General features: G+C 37.9%; 1 protein-coding gene across 13 annotated transcripts in view; it reads right to left on the reverse strand.

Annotated features, from left to right (window-relative positions):
- The window catches only part of PTPRM (protein tyrosine phosphatase receptor type M), a 453,822-nt gene that overhangs the window by 146,449 nt on the left and 287,560 nt on the right, over positions 1–19,813 (reverse strand). For 7 of the 13 annotated variants that reach the window (XM_032122255.1, XM_032122252.1, XM_032122211.1 and 4 more), the window contains one exon: positions 15,180–15,312. In XM_032122255.1, coding sequence (XP_031978146.1) covers positions 15,180–15,312 — 133 coding nt within the window. Of the gene's footprint in view, positions 1–7,750; positions 7,781–15,179; positions 15,313–19,813 lie in introns of all 13 variants that reach the window. The other 6 variants (XM_032122179.1, XM_032122222.1, XM_032122238.1 and 3 more) reach the window with 1 other exon arrangement.

A 19,813-nucleotide genomic window follows, 5' to 3' on the forward strand; every position in this document is an offset into this window, starting at 1 on the left:
CCCGCTCTCTCTCCCTCTTTACTTACCCGCTTACTCTCTTGCTCTCCTGGGCCTGCTCAGAGCTGCAGCTGGCAGCTCTAAGCAGTGCCCCTATACCCACGCCCTTTGCAATAAACCGCATGTTCCAAGATCTGACTTCAGAGATCTCTCGTCTCCGTCCGTCCCGACCGTCCAACCCACCCAAAGCTCACCTCAATTAGCTTTTGTGATGTTCAGTTTCAAAGCTGATGCAATCTACCCAGCTACACTTTGCAAGTGCAATATTGCCCTGAAATTAGGAAGGATCCTGGTCAGACAGAATCCTTTGCACAGACTGTCAAGTGAAACCAGAAGGTAAGAGTCATCATGAAGAGAAGAAGAAAGCACCTGAGATATGGTTCCTTATCCTCTCATGCCAGAAATAGGTAATCAGTGCAGGAAATCAATGACCAAGAAAAATGACAGAAAGAAAATTTGGAAATGAATGATGATTTTGGTCATCCAGACATTACAGAAAGCAAATGGCCACTCTTCCCTTCAGGGATCTGTCAGTCTACACTTTAAGGGAGCTCAAGGTGTACTGTAGGTGAGAAAAGGAATGTAAAGGAAAAGTAGGAAAAGAAGCCAAGATTCGAACATTTTCCTTGTGAAATTAACAGTCAACAGTGATAGATGCTACCTTGAGGTGGATCATCATTAACCTGGCCATAACCCCTTCAGATAGGCTCAAGAAATGTATTTCAGGCGAAGCATCTCCCAGGGAATTCAGCAGCAGAGAACAGATTTCAGATAAAAAGCCCAACAAAAAAAAAGTATCACTCAGTAGAATCTATCCCAATACTAATGACTACAACACCTCAGTGCCCTGTGCTAGCATCACTCAACAGACACCAACATCTTGTTACAGTTGTTCTTATCTGTATAACAGAGGTGACTAAGCCTGTGGCTTACTGGCACTACGAAGTCTTAGGCTTAGCTTCACTGTGTGATTTCTTCTACCCATTTTTCTTTAAGCATTTTTCTGCTGCTTGTGCTCCTTGAGACCAGGAATGCATCCTTCACCTTATTGCCTGTAGTCCCATCTTTTGCAGACATATTCTGTCAATCAGTTCAATATTTCATAATGCCATTTTGAAAACTAACATTCAATCTTTTAGAAAAAATACAGGCCTTTACCACCATAAATTATGAAGTGAGTTTAGGTCTTAATATGCAGCATAATTTCTCTACTTTCTGTTAACACATTTACAATCACATAAAGTGTAATGGCAGGTTTGGCTTTTAGAGAAACTAAGTTTCCAACGCCATTACCCCCTTGTACAAGAAATACTAATACTAAAATATGAAACTCACCTTCCTATTTGGATATTTAAAATGAAAGTATTTAACGTCAGTTTTGAGCCATCTGTATATACAGAAATGCATTTTCAGAATAAAACCCACATAAATAGCACTTTTTTTCCTGAGGGAAAAGTTTTAAGCAAAGTGAATGAAAATGGTTCACCTTATACTGTCTTTGAAAGTATAATTCAACAATGACAGTTGATAATGGCAAAATCTCAGTGTCTAGAATGACTGCTGTTGACAGCAAGCATGACTGATTTGGGAATCAAATTTTTAAGAAAGCTAAAACCTGAAGTCAACCGGCTAATTGAAGAATTAATTCAATAAACAGTTTTCTAGAGAAGACAGTCCACCCCGGTAACAGTAGCTGAACAAGAGTCATATGGGATGGCAAAACAAATATCAAATACAATGCTAACTTCTTAAATACACATACCTGTCACTATTATTTCTTTCTCTCCCAAGTATATGTATTGTGCCTCAGTGTTATATATAATAAAGACAGGCTTTCAGGCTTATCCTGCAAGAGTATATGGATTCCACAATTTCTAAAAGCAATCTCAGTATTCAATTCAGATCCCATATATTAGTTTAGAAAACAACACAAAGCTTTTAATAGCATGGAAAGAACAAGGACGTCTCTAGGTTGAGTATTTATTTTTTCTACAGTTACATTGTTTCCCACACCAAATGTCTGATACCTTCACCAAACGAGCAGTGTCCCCTCAGAGGACAAAAAAATCTTCAAACCCCAGCTCATCAGCAAATTTATTGCTTGACACTAATGGAGCACAGACAGTAATTTGTGCTGTGGTTTAGGAATGGCATTCTCCAATTTAGTGTTCCCACTGAAACCACTCCAAATCAAGAGACACTTGCTCACTACCACCTCCCCCTCTCTCTCCCCCTGTGGCAGGCAGGAGAGGAGAACTGGAGGCACAAAAGGTAAAGGTTGAGATACGAACAATTTACTGGAAACAGCAATGAGATGAGAAAATGAGCAGCAACAGCAACAATACTAATGACGGGGTACAAGGAAGAGGCAGCACAGACATCCCCCTGACAACACCTTCTGCTCCCTCTGCCAGGCTACTCCACCCGAAGCGACCCCTTCCCCTGTCCCTGGAAAATGGTGTGAGGCAGTACAGAAAAACCTCCAGGTCCTGGTCATGCCTCCTCCTGGCTACTGCAAAAATTAACCCTGTCCTGGCCCAAACCAGGACAGACTGTGTGACCAGCACAGCAATCGATCTCTTCTGATGCTTCACCTCACTCCCTCTGTAGGGACTTGTTTTGAAAAACCCAAGCTTGCAGCACCATCCAGATTATGGTTTCTAACTCACACATTTGGGATAATTTGGAAAGTCTGGGTAACTTCAGAAATGACCATGGGCTTCTGATACAGATATGGAAAAAGTAACCTGGAGTGAGCACATAAACAAGCCCAGAAAAGATGTACTAAGCAGAGCTACTCCTCCACATGAATGATCTGATCTCTGCTGCACTTGAAGGAAGCTATTTCATACAGTCAGATCACTGTCCTGGGGGACTCACACACTTCAGAAAGAGCTAGCAAAATTAAAATAAAAAATTACTTTCTGCTGATCAGTCTATTAAGGATTATTTACCTTTTTTTTTACAGTGAAATGGGAATGTAAGCCTTGGCTATAAAGCCATATGATCAGATCCAAAAGAATCAGAAGATACAAGGAACCAGTATGGGAAATAAGGACTTTAGATTGATTTTTAAAAATTATGTTATGCATTTTAATTAAAAATAAAATCCCAATTCTGACCCTGCTTGGTATCTCCGAATAAAAGCTAGGTACTGCACATCTGTACACAAAGCATACAGCACACAGCACAAAAATGTGTTTTTTAGCAATGGTGATTTAGTATTTTATTAGTATTTATATTATTATTTATTACTAGATTTTATTTTAGGCACTAAATATTATCCAAAGATTTTAGTATGTTGGCACTGTAGACTTTGCAACATGCAACAAAACTCCTGGGACATCCCCAAATCATTTAAGTCTAGCTTACAAGACAATTACAGAAATCCACGGTTATTTTCAGTTACTTGATTTTATGATACAAGCCTATGTAACTCTGCATATTTAAAGATGCAGAAGAGATCACAGGTGTAGTCTAACAGATCGAACAGTTCAAACACATTCGTGTTTTCTGTTCAATACTCTCCTCCATCTACAAGATGCAAACATGATCTTGTTCTGGTTCCAGGGGCAGCAGCAGTTGAGAAAACAGGACTGTTTCTAAAATCTTTTGCTATTTTTGAATTACTACAGAAGTTTTAAATGTGAAGACTGCATATTCTCCAGAATTATCCAGAAATCACTGTTAGAAGTTTTGACACCATTGATTTTTTGGAAACGTTATTACTTCAATTATTTGGGTAATTTTGCAAATCTACTAACCTTGTGCTTTCTGCCCTAAGTACTAGGTCAATGGCAATGGGACTGGGCAAATGAGCTAGAAATTCTCTGTACAGAGATCCAGAAGCCAACACTGAGTATCTGCTAGTGAAGCAAGAGAACTAAACTGAGAACAGACTCCCAGGCTCCTGAGCTCAAGTTAGATCCACAAGAAAAGAACACTTCAGCTGGGCCCCAAACTATCAAATTCTTGTGAAAAGTAGGGTATGTTTTCATGCACATTTATATGAAAAAGCTCAATGTTTGTGGAAATAGCTTTCTTGCAGGAGGAATTTTGTCCCCTGTGTCATACACCAAGTACCAGGCAATAGGCTTCTAATGCTATCCGGTCCCTTACAGTAATATTTCAATATAGTATTAGGCTTTGGGACTGAGATTTCCACACAGACGATGCACCTGTGATGACTTCTGTTCTAGGGCACCTAACCAGATGATTAGTGCTGGGACAGACAATAGCAGATTACATGCTATTAAGATCTTAACATGACTAGCATTGCATAAGAATAACTGTAATAACTGTCTCCTATTTCCCTACTTCACCTTTCACAAGCTGAAATGACTTGTGAAAAGGCACAAAAATATAATAACATTATGCACCTAACTGCTGCGCAGCACTGTTGTTGCATAAGTACTTAATTTCAATAATAATCATAACATATCATTTTGATATCAAGCTCAAACTGAGGAACAGCATCAAAAGCTGCATTCACAACTTTGCATTTTAATTTGGTGTACATCCTACTCACAGCAATATAATGAAACGTTTTATAGAAAGGAACTTATAAAAACTACAATCTGTAACTATCTGCCCAAGAATCTGGGGTAAATTAAATTGGCCAAACTATCAGGCAACAGTGTCTGGAGTAAATTCTGATGGTCCAAGCACTCAATTTGTTTTCCTGATGCTTGAATTTTCATGAAATGCAATTGTTAGCTCCAGACTAATGACTAATGAGCTCCAAGGGCAGAATCTTTATAAAAATTAAAATCTCAAATACAAAAGGCCAATGGTCAGCACAGTGGCTCTTGCTGTCGCCTCAGCAACAGGCTTGCCTAGTCCATTTAACCATAATTACACAACAAAACACGAATGTACTTTTCCTTCTTCAGCCCATGGCGCAGGGGTTTTGCCCATCAGAAAATGTGTCAGGAGCAAGCAGTTGTGCCAGTGCTGCCTGCCATTCTGAGAATGCCACTCACTGCCAGTGTAACTAATGACACCATCTCCTTTCTTCCTTTTTCCCACCTGGAATCAACCGCCAAGTCAAAAGACCTGCTGCAGAGTTAATGAGCACTATTAAATTTGCTCTAATCTTAAGAACAAAAGAATTTATAGAGGACTAACTGTGTCCAGACAAAAAAAAAAATATCTGCTGCCTGCCTGAGGTGAAAGGTAAAAAATGCACCAGTTGTCAGGAATGCAAGAGTGGGAGGAAAGATTGGCAGAGGCACTTAAGCCCATTAAAAAGAATTCTCAATAGCAGTACTCAACTCTTTTTCTGTAATATCTATTGACTGGCTAACTAGTAAACACAAGATAAAATAGAAATAATTCTCTGCCAAATATGCACAGCTGTAGGTCCACCTCTGATGATTCATCAGCAGCTCTAGGCATCTGCCAATTTTTTCTTTTTTAATTTTAATTTCGGATGGATCTAGAAGTGGCAGAGATTGCAGTCTGCTAGGGAAAAGGAGCCCACAGCACACAAGGAAAGCAGCAGACAGGACAATAGTAACTATTTCAGTGCATAGATGCTCACTTGGATGTTACAGCTTGCATTTACAATGACTAATCAGTAAATTTGAATACGATACTCAGTATAGAAGTGGTAAATTAGCAATGGCAGAGTACTTGAAATTATGTTTCTCAAAATACAGAACATTTTATAATCCACACCAACTTCCTCAGCTAAAAATAAAACTGTAATGAATCCTGTATTCATGTAAGATTTCCTCCAATTTCAGTGAAATTGTGTGATGCGTAAACAGGTGGAGAATTTGGCCCAAAATATTTCCTCTTACTGATAGCCAATCTTGACTGCACTTTTCAGGGCTCTTACTTCCCTTCTTTTGCCAGAAGGGGAAAAAAAAACAACACCACAAGGTCAAAATCCCACCATTTCTTCTGGAAGAGTTAATCAACCCAAGCCACAAAGTTACTGAATTTGTACTACACCAACAAAAAGATCTTTTCTTGAAGCCACTAGGTGAGTATTTCAAATAATCCTGAGATGCCCTATTCCATCCACTACCAACAGTCTCTATGATTGCAAAACTAGGGACAAAACCCGTTTGTAAAACTTAAAGAAACCATTTCAATTCATGCATTTTCCTTTGTCTGTGGAAAAATAGAAAAAAAAGTAGAATCCAATTTCTTTGAATAATGAAACAGTGTTTAATTTAATGTTCCATTTGTTTCAATTTTGTTTTTGACTTAGCCTTGAGACATGAATCATATTAAAAAATAATTTTAATATATTTACCCATTATGGCAAGAACATACTACATGGCTTACTGTATTATATTCTTTTGACATTTTAAAGAACTACATTTAAAAGGTCCCAAACGGGAATTTTTTTTTAAAGCCCTATTTAATGGAAAATATGTCTTTCCATCTCAGGAACAGAAACAAATTTTGGAATACTCTGTCTGTGGAAGAGCTAATTTTTTCTGACATCCACATTAATATGCTGCTTTAAACAACAGTTAAAAAAATTGCACTACACATGAAGTGTCAAATAAGGTAATATGAATTACCAACCACATGAGCGGTTTCAATATATTGAGAAGTCTTAGAGAATTTCAGCTATGAGGTTTAAATTTTAGCTGCTGTAATTCATTTGAAGAATGGTTCTGCTTACCAAGTTTTCAAGATAGAAAACATTTAATAATTTTTCCATAAATTCTATAAATGAATGTTTGATGCTTTTTTGAAATATAAACTGAAAAAATATGTATTTAAAAGGTTAGAAGAGCAACTAGAAGAAACTTTATATTGCTTTTAAATAAAAACATTACTGAAATGTGTTCCTTTCAAGAGCATGCTACCCCCATATGTACTTAAAAACTGGTACTAAAATTTGTGTTATGCAAGTAACACCCCCACTTCTGTAACTATGTAAAAATATCTCATAGGTTCCCATAACTTTTAAATCTGAGGTTTAAAGGAAACAGATAACTACTGGACAGCTGATTTTTTGCTGCTGGCCAACTGGATTATGTAAGATTAAATACATCTCATTTTGCAACTAAGCAAGACCCCTGGTACTTTGCTAATCTGTTATGTACTCCTTGTACCTGGAAAGCAAGTAAGAGTGAATAGCCTCAGAAAGGGATTCGCTAAATTCACAGAAGAACGCTTCTCATTCATCACCTGCTGACAACAGGGAACGAAGCGAGGCTTTGGGTAAATAAAGAAGCATATAATGGTATTACTAGGGACTGTACAAAACAAAAAAATTGTTACTTACTGAAAGTTATGCTTCCTCCTGCCCTCATTTTTTAGTGCTCTTTCCCTTGAAATTCACTCCAGAAATGGTAACTCATGATGTTTATGCATGATCTTTATTTATGAAAAAGCAGTAATATGTACACAGCAACAAATGGAAATGCTTGTACATGTCTAACCAATGCTATAACTTCAACAGAACAAATGAGAAAGAAACTGCTAAATAAATTCTAAAAATAGTTATTTAGGCATGAAAATTTCTCATTGATATTTATACCTACTACTTCTCAATTAAGAAAATTCTTTACAAACGTTATTTAAAGGACTTTAATGCACAGTATGAGACATAAGAAACTCTTATAAAGCTAAATATTTAGTTACATTATTGACCATGTTGTTTTTATCTTGGTAAAACTTTTACAAAGTATGTTTTTATAAAGGAACTTTCAACATTAGCATTCACTACTTAGGCATGGAACAACACGGCAGAAAGTGTGTCTCTGATGACAAAGAAGTTACTTACAGGTTGTAAGTGTAGGAGTAATAGCTTCTTCTGCCATGATGGTGGAAGGATTAGGCAGTGGTGGAAAAGATGAAATGGAAGGAAAGAAAAGTCAAATATTAATGTATGAAAAATCAAGATGAAACTGAGACCTGAACTGGTGACATAAATGAAAGGTAGCAAGAATGTGTATCTGGGCATATCATGCAATGTTTCTGGAATAGACAGGTGACATATCCAATCTCCATAACACTTTGAGCAGTACAATATATAATGCATCTCTAGCTGTTAAGTCAAACCACCTTAAGGTACACCTACTAAGTAATGTTAGATATTTAATGTATGTTTATATCTGCATACACTACACACACAAATATTCCCAATTAAAGTGCTAGACCACTTCCAATTAAATCTCAACTGCATTAGGAATAAGGATATGGAACTTCTAGCATGGTGTTAGAAGCTTAGCAATACAGAATTTCAGAATACATTTTAAGTAGCTTCTCTTCCAGTCACAGCACCGCAGAATCTTAGGCTATCCCTTTCTTCACTTAAAGCAATCAGTTCTGCCTTCGAAAGGACTTGTTTCCAGAGGGGAAGAATCAATGGTCACAGCTCTTTTAATACTTCAGCTTTTAAATACCCTTTTCAATTCAGAAGAAAAGCATACTTACTGTCAGGCAAATAAAAAGTCTATCCTTGTGGGCTAAAATTGTACTGGTGGTGTTTCCCCATGTGGCAGAAATAAAAATAAGAACTGACCTTGAATTCATGTTATTCCTGCCCACATGAAGGTCACAAAGAACAACTTGGGAGACCTAGCACCACCATCCTGACAAATATGGGCTCAGTCTTGCATAACCTCTTGCACAGCCAGATACTCCACCTAGATATGGTCTGTGTGAGCATGAAGCACAGAAGCCCTCCAGCTATTCTCTTCTGCTTTACATCCTTCCCTCCCCTCCCTCAGTTATGGGCCCACTACAAGCAGGACTGCAACCCCCCAGAAAGGGCAAGTTTCAGCCTAAATGAATTCCATATATTGACTGCAATTAAAAGAAGGCAGGAGATCTTAAAACATCTCTGAGCATAATGTCAACTTGCATTCACATGTTGGTAAGATAAAAGACTGAAAGGAACCATGTAGGCATTTGTAATTTTTACAGCACATGCATACAGCCCTTTGACTACAGAGGAAACATGTAAACAGGCCTTGCAAAGGACTATAACTAACGTTAACTTGCCTCTGGCTACACGCTTCAGGCATCCCTTTGAAAACCAGGCTTTCATCAAATTTTCTCTCTCATCTTCTTTGTGTGAAGATGCCGTTAGAAATATTTCCCAGTTTTTATTCCCATTTTTCTGATGCAAACAGTATTGTTCAAACACAAGAGGCTACACACAGAATATTTAATCACATGGCACATGTGGAAAATGTATACCTGCTAAAGTTGAGTTTTAAAAGATATCTAAGACTAGAGTGAGGGGCAAGCTGTGAAACAGTTGTAAGCTTCTTCCACCAGCACATAGCCTGTTGCATTCATTCGGGAGCATGGGATCAGGTCCTATCAAAGCACTTACCTGCACTACTAGCAAGGGGTTGTTTTCTAGTTCAGTCATATTTCCCCCTACCTTCCTTTTCAAAATTACTCTTTCTCTCACTTTGATTTAGAATCTCATGACACTGCCAACCCTGTTTCTTGCCATATGTTGCCATGAGAGAGATTTAATGTAATTAGCACAAATGTTCCCATACTTCTAAAAGATGTATAATAATTTGAGAAACAACAATAAATACAATTAATCAGTGAAGCACTGTCTGTACTTATATGCAGAATTCTGCCAAATTTGTTATAGAGATAAATTATTCCTTATGAAAAAATGCTGAAAATCCAGGAGCTTTAATTTGTGTAAATGTTCCATTAAGAATTTGTGTAAGATGAGAAAAATTGGAAGTCTCAAGCTCCAGCTATTTTTATATTGCTACAGTTGTGAGATTTTGCATATAAAAGTCCTTGTAAAAGAGCACCAAGGTTTTGACTCTCAGGAATACCATACACTGAAAGAAACAGGTAAAAAGAATACATTAAAGTCCTGCAGTAACAGAAAGTTTTAAAATTGCAAGGCGTCAGGCCACATGCTAAAGCACCATTCACAACTGAATGGATTTAGCTTTTTTAAGAAATATGGACAAGTTCCATTTTTCCTCCTACATAATATAAACAAACTTAAATTTCTGTCTATGTATGAAAAGTCGTCTTCTCTTAAAAAGACTGATGAAAAGATTTTGGCCAACTTAGGCCAAATTTTCTTATGATCATGGCTCTTCAGTCACTTCCCAGTAGTGAGGTTATTTTATGTCAATAAACTTTTTCTGCATATAGTGACAATGTTCAGCACTTTTAACTCCTTTAGGACTGAAGACATAACTTAATTTCATGAATACCACTTGTAGAATAAGGACCCACAATAAAATTTACCAAAACCAGCACAGGAGGCTGGCTGCAGGAGGATTGACCCATCAGAGTGGAAACTTCTGGAACTGTGTCATTACCACTGTGTTTTCTTTCATCATCTCTCTTTTGTAGTTTGCCTACAGGGAAAAATAAGGTTCAGGGAGAGGAGGCTGGAATTTTCCTTCAGTCTTATTATCTTCATTTTCTATCCTAAGTGTTTGAAATTGTTGGCAAAGGTGTATGTATAACTGAACAGCCTGATTTGCTATCAGGGAATAGGAACAATGCATTCCCAGCTCAGCTCCACTGAGTGCAAAAACCTTCCTTATCCACTGCCAAGAACCAGGGTCTCTGACTTAAACAGATGCCACAATTACATATATTAGAAACTCATGGAAGGCTCAGGCACAGAGACAGATGAAAACAGAAACTAAAAGCAGGCAAAACAAAATAACATTTTTATGATCACAAAAGCTCCATTCTACAACTGAAGCAGAAGCCAATGGAATAAAATTTTAATAACTGCTTCCTTACTGCACTCCCACTGCAGCAACAAGATGGCAGCCCCGACAGAAGCAGCTGCCCTAAAGACATATAAGAGGCTTTTAAGCAAATGTCAGACCATTAACTTACCAACTTATGCAAATTTAAAAAATTTAACTTAAATACAATATAAAGAAAAAAAAAGGAAAGGAGAAAATAAAGCAGTAAGAGTCTGATTTATGCAAGTCTTGATTTAATTGCTGTTGCTTTTCCAAAGATTGTAGCAACAGTACTCTCGTTTTCACTGCTCCACTTTAAGTTGACCAAAAGATGAAGTTACTTGGTGCATTCTTTATTTTTCATGTTTTTATGAAATCCTATGCAAGTACATCAAAGACTGAGCCTTGCCCATCAAGGGCCTTGCCTAAGATTTAACATGCAGGATCAGATTCAAAATACACTTTATTGTGGATCAATATTGTGGAAACACATGTACTGTTTTCATCTAACTTTGTGTTAATTCTTATGTGAGAGATACAAAGCACATCTGAGGAGAGGAAAGCCTATTGGCATTATTCTAGCTTCACAGAGTAGAATCATCTCATTGATATGACCATACTGGTGTTAGGAATAGCTTGCAGGTTCCTAGACTATATTATACGACACCTTTATGCAGGAATGCTAATGGATAAAGAAAAGATAGAACAGAATGGATAAAGAACTATGAACAACCAAATGGAGAGAAAACCAGGAAAGCACTAACAGTCTGCCCCTGACCCATGTGACAAGTTTACAAATTTTGTTTACTTCAGTCAAAAGCTGAGTGTCCATACAGAAAATGCTTCAGTGCCCATGATGCTTCTATCCTCACTAGTGAATGCAAACCATGCACTGAATTGCTAGGTCACCTAATCTCTCTGTGACCTGGTTTATGACATAACTACTTCAGAAGACTGTTACATAGTAAAATTAATAATGCTGCCTAATGAGTATTAATATTTGCAGAACTTCTCTGTTGGGAATTATTAAAGGATCAGGGACATGGATCATTGATAGAATTATGGGATCAATAAAAGAACTATACAAGCAATAGGCCTGGAAGCAAAAGGCCTGTGTGTGAGAAAAACTCTCCATGAGAAAAATCTCTGTGAGAACCAAGCTGGGAACAAGAAGTGAGTTTTGAGAAGGTACATCTGTGTAGATAAGACTGAGAGAGAAGGAAGGTAAACTCTGAATTCCTTTAATCATAACGTAACTGTAGAAGCTTGCCAATGTAAGTCCAATTAGGGAGAAGTAGAAATGTGCTTTGATAAGCTTTAAGCCACTTAAGAGTTAACAAGCTGGTATACTATATAAGTGCCTTTGGATTGCTAAGAAACGGAGTTTTGCTCTTATCAACCATATTGGTTTGGACTGAATTCCTCCGCCCGCCGGAGTCCCCGGGCCTCTCTTCTTTTTACAATTCCAACACTTCTCTATCTACTGCTTTGATAGTGGCCATATCCAAAGCATGCCTATGCTGCACTGAAAACCTTGCATGTTGGTCTTCTCTGCTTGGCTACAGAATTAGAAGTTTAAGAGACTGATCTGTGAAAATCTGTGGTGCCTGGCACCAATCAAGCAAAGAACAGTTGTTGAATGAAATGAGGTGGCTATGTAAGGAATATGTTGGACAAAGTCATGGTTATCACGTAAGTGAAACTGCTTTCCAAATCTCTTGACAATGGAAATAAATGGTTTGAAATTAAGTTTATTAAGCACTGTGAAGCCCCAGAGACAGAGTAAGTTTCATCTACTGGTGCAATCTGGAGATGAAGTACACAAGACCCTTTTCTTTGGAAGAATGAGTAACACATAGTATTTGCTTTGGGATATGCCTTGGGATAGTGGAATGCGAATGGGATATTGCTGTAGCCAACTCCAAACAGGACAAGTTTCAGAGCACGTAGACTCAGCACAGTGAAACTCACCATTGTAGCCCAGAGAGTCTGCACATAAATAGTGCAGAGAACAACGTGGTTCTCAGCGGAAAGGTGCCACTGGATTACAAGGTGCTATTTTATTTTTCACTCAGATCCTTACGCCAGTAAAGCTCCTGATAAAGTAAATGAAATGAAATGATCAAGTGCAGAAGTCAAACGACACACTGGCTTGATAAGATTGTTTCCCAAAGCAGCACCTAAAATATTGCAGAACTGCAAAACCACTACAGTCACACTAAGCTTGTGGCATGATTTATACATTTTCCTCAAATGCATAATGTAGACCTGGTAACTGAACCAAGGTGAAACCATAGGGGCCCTCAGCAGCCTAGTGAATTAATGCACTGATAACAATCTATTGAATAATCTGTTCATCTTCTGCTTAAGTCATGAGTGTAATTGTATTCAAGATCTTCTATGCTACAGCAGATGCTTTAGAGGCTTGGGACACAATATACCCACTCCCGAAACTCTCATTAAAGCCTAGTCACATCCTGTTACACAAATGAACCATTCTTACTTTTTAATATTTGCTTCAACTCATTTCAGTTTGTTTTGTTCAAGGCTGCGGCATCATTCTGGGATATGTTTAAGTTATTGGTATCATTCTTTCTGTACTACACAATGAAATTGTATGCATTTGGCAACAAGAGCTCCTGGACCTGTATTTTCAGTAGTTCCATCTCTGCCACCAGCAGATTTATTCCAAAAACCAAGGAAGATCACATAACACACTTTTTCTCTAACAACAGAATTACTATGAATAATAATTACTCTACTGTGGTAGACAGAAGGGATCAAGTATCCTTCTGCATTAATGCAAACACTTAGAATCTGAGCCCTCCTGCCTCTAACAATTAGATTATCAAAGAGTTTTTCTCCAGAGAATTAAGCAGGAGCTGGCATAGCATCCATTTAGCCAGAGACCCAGACACCTTATTCACTTTAAAACTATTTGGATCATTTTGCAATGCTCTCCCTTCAAGATTAAGAATAACTTGTCTCCCTTGGGTGAATACATTCTACCTTTGGCAGAAGCACTTAAGGAGAGGCTCAGAACTGGAACAGAGAGAATGATGAATGCTGGTCAGGAATGGTGTGAAGAAGGATTGGCTAGAAAATTCAAGAAGCCTTCCTCCCTGCATGCCAAGTGCTATGTCTGGCCCTAGGGAGGAGTTTGGCTGTTCAACTGTTAAAATTGAAGGTATGAATGATGCAAGAAATCAGAAGTGGGAAGAAAAAAGTACTGCAAAGTCAGAACAGATTTCAACTCTGCTACACTGTACTTTATTGAGCAGACTTGGTTACTGGGTCAATTCCATTGCCCCAGTCAGACTCACCCTGGGGCTTAAGTCTCAGTCTCTTCTGTATGGCAGCTTTTGAGTCCTTTACATACCTCTTGTCATGACCTAGCCCCCAGCCCTGGCCACAGCTCACCTTTCTCTTCATAGATCCCTTCTAACTCATGGCCCTGCTTCTGTCTTCAATGAGAGTGAAAAGCAGCTACTTCTGTAGCCTGCCCTGAGGCACTGTCAGACAGCTGCCTCCTTTGCTGTGCACCTCCACTGCTCAAATTCTGGAAGAAATTCGGGCAGCTCAGGGGTTTGGACTATCTCAGAGCTGCCAAACTAGTTAACATACAATTAAACCACACAGGGTTGGGATGAGCCAAATCAGGCCAGGATTGCTCTCAAAGAAAAAAAGGGGATAATAAAAGGGGAATAGCAAGGAGGCAAGGGATTATGGGACACAGTAAGGAGACTGTGGCAAAAGTGGAAGGAGAATTTGTCACTCAGCTCCTTTACTCAGCACTCGCACATTCCCAACCCCACCTCTAACAGCTGCAAAGCTCACATTGCTCAGGATACAACCTAAAACGTTCATTCTATTTGCTAATTAATTTCTCCCATCCTAGACTAAGCTTCTAAGATCATATGGGGTTTTTTCTTATCTATGCCATCTCCCTAGCTGTACTTTTCCTGTTTCTATTTTATCTCTTACAGTGTTGAGAAAGGCAAACAGTTTTAAAAGCCTTACACTTCTAATAATGCAGCAGTTTTCAAATGATATTCAAAGCAAAACAATCTCAGTGCGGGAGTGTGGTGAACCAGCATTTGGAAACATTCAGCACCACTGTAACATTTTCCTTTGTTTTCAGGGAATGAAGTTTATGCAGAACAATACAGACCTCATTTTTAGCACAAATTACCTTAGCTCTAGCTCCTGTTTGACTAAGGATTTCTTTCACATGCAAGAATGAAACTACATCTAGCTTCCAGCTGATGTCGAATAGGGTGGAGACTCACACAGGACAAGATACTCTCCCATTATTAAGAGTACATCATGCAGTACTGATGTAGTAAGTGTTAGAATCATTAACCTCAAGTTGTTATATATAAAACAAAGACACAAACATTAATCCTCTGTGGGCACGAAGGTGGCTGGATACTTTTACCAACATCAAACTGAGTACTGCCACAGGAGATGCAATATGAATATGGACATAGAAAACACCCACTAATTGCTCACCTCTTCTTCATTACCAGCACGACCCCCAAAAATATAATGACGAACAGCAAGATGCCTGCAATGACTCCAGCAATTTTAACAGTATGGTCCGTCTGCTTCTCAGGCTCCGGGTCCGGTTTTCGAGTGGCAGCCCCTATGGAATCAATAAAAGAAAAAGAGGAATGAGAAAAAGAATAAAGCTGTTCTTCAAAGAATAGAGGTGTTACTCTTTTGATGTTTATACACTTAACCTACTAATGTCACTAATTTTATCCAGGGCCAACAGATATCAATGCTTGGTCTTTTAAGAGAAAATCCTGCTTTCATATGCATTGCTGGGAACATAATTTTTCACATTTTTCTAAGACATTTTGCAGGACCACAATACAGGTGGGATACCACTGCCAGCCCTGACCCTCTATAGGTGCCTCTTCACAGATTCACAAATTTCTGTATTTTTATTATCTGTGCGAGCTCCCTTTTCTTTCTTCCATTTAGAAACTTGCTAACAACACAATAACTATACTAAGCCTTTATCCAAATTTGATTTGCTGGAACATTTTCCTCAATTATTTTTCATAAATGAAGCTGTAATTCCGTAACATATTAGCTTAAACACCTGGAAAAGTGAGATAAGCTCATTTACCATGCATTTTACCCACAATTGTTTTTTAACACAATAGACTTTTTTTTTGCCTTTGGAAATCTAAATCTAGGTCACATCTGGTAGGAAAAAAGACTCCTTCTAAGCAATTTATTCACAAAGTGGGAAGCAGCTGATGATCACACCACTGGCACCTACATTTAATATCTGTTTAAATGAGATAACCAGTGCCTTACAGCAGCTACTGTCTTAGCTCCTCCAGCTTCTCCATTTTAAAAAAATAACATCATTTGTACTGTTTACTGTATAATGTGATGGAACGTCAAATCCATGTCTGATGAAATATCCATTTTCCCTACTAAATGAGTTCAGGATGAAAAACGTTAAGGAAGCAACATTCAATTCACTAAGCTGATTTTATTTTTTTATGGACTTCCATTTTTTTTTTAAAACCAAAGCACGTCAGCATTCATCATTTGAGGCACCATGCCATAAAGTGGACACAAGGATTTATGGATTGCTTTTCTGCTATAGCTTTTTTGGGAAGGGAGAAGGAAGAGTAAAGCCTAAGTGAAGTGTAATATTTTAAGACCACATTCTTATATCACTGTCTGGGTTTCAGAGAGGATTCTGATAGCACCAACTATATTTTACTTGTTTCTCACTTTCTCTTTCTGGAAAGACAGCAAACTAATGGTCAATTTACATGAAGAAATATTTTCTGAAAAGTACAATGAAAACATTTCCAATATTTCTTCTCAATTTTAACCAGGATATTCTAGGATGGAGAGTACTTCTGAATGCCCACAGCTACACTTTTGGCCTACATCTTCAAAACTCCTTGCCAGGAGGAATGCCAGAAAAACCTGCCAGAAAAGGTAATAACCATAAATCAAAACGTATCTAGAGCTAACTGCAGGAACCAGGTTCTTTGGAAAATTCCGGCCAAGGTACTTTGCATGAGTGATAAATCAAAGATGATGTGCTGCCTCTTCCTGTACCCAATCCCACAAGAATATCAGTTTGATAAAAATACACACATACTGTTCCGAATTGGTAAAATCCTTTCTTTGTATGAATAAAGACAAAAATCTGACTTTGTATTTTCTTCAATACAGATTCATAAAATTCTGTTATAAACTGTCCTATTTTTATTTTCCTGTATCATATACAAATAATTTAGCTAAATTCTATATTGCTGTACTCTTCACAGCACTCAAAACTGCAGTAGATATTTAGAAGACATCTAGAGCATGTTCGTGCAAAAAGCAGCTGTTGAGCTGAACTTGGCCAACAGGAAGCAGTGAATCAAGTATGATGCAAATTGTAAGACTTATGAAGGACTCCAAAGCTCTCTTTTAAATCTAAAACCCAAGCAAGAAAGAATGTTAAGTCAAGAGCAAGTAGTATCTTTTTAGATGCAGGTTCTCAGACTGGTTCCTTCCAAAGCCTATTCTTAACTATCACCTTCAGGCTACCCCACCCCATTGGAATACTCATCAGTAATGACTTGTTAAAAACAATTTCTGCCTTATGGTTTCATTCGTCTCGTTAAGGCTCCCAGAGTTAGTTTTGGGAATATGAGTGCTTAACAGTGAAATTAAGTAAAGGCAACCATTCACAGTACTATCCAATGTCATCTATCTCAGTGCCATGTCTCTCTTCAGCAGCTCATGGTCCTCAGTTCAGTGGAACCAGCTACACTTACACTGCACAAAGGAGATAATAGCAAAATCGTATTCAAAGCACACACGTTTTCTGCATATGAGGGAGCACAGCTTCCATGAAATGCCTTCCATGACACAAAGCATTATCCTCTTGGGAGTCATGGACAAGCTGGCAAATCCACCACTAACACAAAATCTGCAAAGGCTACACAGGAAGCAGCACAGAGCCTAACATCAGGACAAACTCCCATATTGCATCATTTATTGATTATCAACTGAGGAACCATCTCAAATTGTCTATGAAAAGAACTGTAATGCCACTTGGAGTTAAAAATAGGATAAAGTTTCCCATAGTGATGAACTCAGCTGTACTCACAATAGAGGTCGTCTTAAACTGGAAGCATGATGCCTAACAAGCCTTTTAAAAACTCCTATCATTAATTATTATAAAATAATATTGGCATTATCACAATTCTCCTTTATTTCCATTCAGCTGACATGAATGGAATTTTATTTGCTGACAAAATGTTGCTTCATTCTTGGTGTTAATGGTTTCCAGAATCTATTTGGGCAAATGAAAAGAACTTTCCACCTTTCACCTTTCTTGAACATTCCTTGAGTCTTTTAGTATTAGAAATTTGGGATTAACTTTCTGCATTTTATTTAATGCCACTTATTCCTTTAACATACCTCAGTTTTTCTACAACTGGATTTTAGAAATTTGCTGTTTCTAATCCACTCTTCATCCCCCCCTTAGCATTGTTTGGTTTTATTTCAGCATCAGATGGACACTGAAAGCTTTTTACAGTGCATTGTTTACAGTGAAACATGCATCCCTTTCTTCAGTGCAATGTTCAGATTTGAACCCTTTACAAATTAAAAGCCATTCAAATTTACATTTTAGCATTTATCAAGACTGAAATTTGAGTTAGTACTACCACTTCATTCAGTTTGCTTTTGTCCCACTGAAATTCTTCATAGTCCTATGTGAATTTTGCTAACTCATACCATCTAGCATCGTAATCAAGAGCTGCTGCCCCAACACTGACTCTTCCATGCATTTAATAAACATACCACACAGCATTTAATATTAAATCCTAAAGTGCATTAGCTATGACAAGCAGTGCCACTTTACCTCTGCCTGGTTTCTGTCTGACAGGTAGATGTTGATGGAGTGATTTTTGCCTCTCACCTCATAATTACGAGCTAACTGACTTTTAACCCATATCCACACAGGCAATTGCACTGGCACCATGGAGAGAAGGGTGCTAAGGGGATCAAGACAACTTTGGGCAAGTTCTGAAATTCATTTTGCCTCCTGATAAACTGCAGTGTCCATTTGTGCATTTGGTTTTGTCTCTATGTTTTTAAGAGAGATTTGGAAAAGTACTACTGCAAGCCTAAAAAAAAAAAGGTGCTGTGATTTCTCTTTTACTCTGCTGTAGTGACAGATGCTAAAAATATTGAGTGAAATGTAATCTTTCATTACAGAAACAGTGTTACCTATACACTATTTTATCATGATGATCAAGTCTCGGTGTTTTATTTCTTTATTTTATTATTGTTGTTTCAACCACTTTGTCTGACACAGTAATTTTTCATTTCCTTGATTGCCCTAGAGCCTTTAAGAATATATAGCTACGAGACTAATTCTGTGTTTCCAGTAAAACATCTGTATTTAATGAAAACAGGTCTTTAAGTTAATGCCAACAACTGAGCTATGCCCACTGCAACACTGGATTCAATGATTCATTTGGATCTTTTTGTTCATTTTACTTTTAAGATTTTGATTCTACCCTTGAATACAGACAACTGACTTCAAGCCTTGCACAATAACCTCACTTCTGTTTTCTAAGACTGTCTAGGCTAGTGGAGCTTCAAGAATCAAGGCCAAACTGACACACGCATTGTGATGAACCTCTCAAACGACAATAGGTCACTAAAGAGCAGTGAGTGCAGCACAGCTCAAGGGAACTGCTTAGAAAATGAAAGGATAAGGAGATGTTTCCTGCTAGTTTAAAAAAGATTAAGGTGCTGACTTCGGAGAATCTTTCTTGATGAAAACAAACTAGACTGCTTCCTGCCAGAAGTGAAAAACAGAGATACACTTATAGATAAACCCTAAGGGGCTGTAAAACCCAGCAAAGTATTTCCCCAAGCTTCCTGTGCTGAATACAGCGGAAGACAGTAACATTGCTTGGTTCCACACCCTTAGATATTTACCTTTTTAGTAATTTTCAGAAACTACAATTTCCCTTTACTGACCGATTTCCCATTCTTTGTGGCCCTCCCAACAGTAGCATTTCAAATGTGAAATACCTTTTTTTCCCTTCACTTAGAAAGAATGGCATTTAGCTGGCCTGACATGACTTTTCCACATAGAT

Source organism: Corvus moneduloides, chromosome 1 (assembly GCF_009650955.1).
Source record: "Corvus moneduloides isolate bCorMon1 chromosome 1, bCorMon1.pri, whole genome shotgun sequence".
Taxonomy (NCBI): domain Eukaryota; kingdom Metazoa; phylum Chordata; class Aves; order Passeriformes; family Corvidae; genus Corvus; species Corvus moneduloides.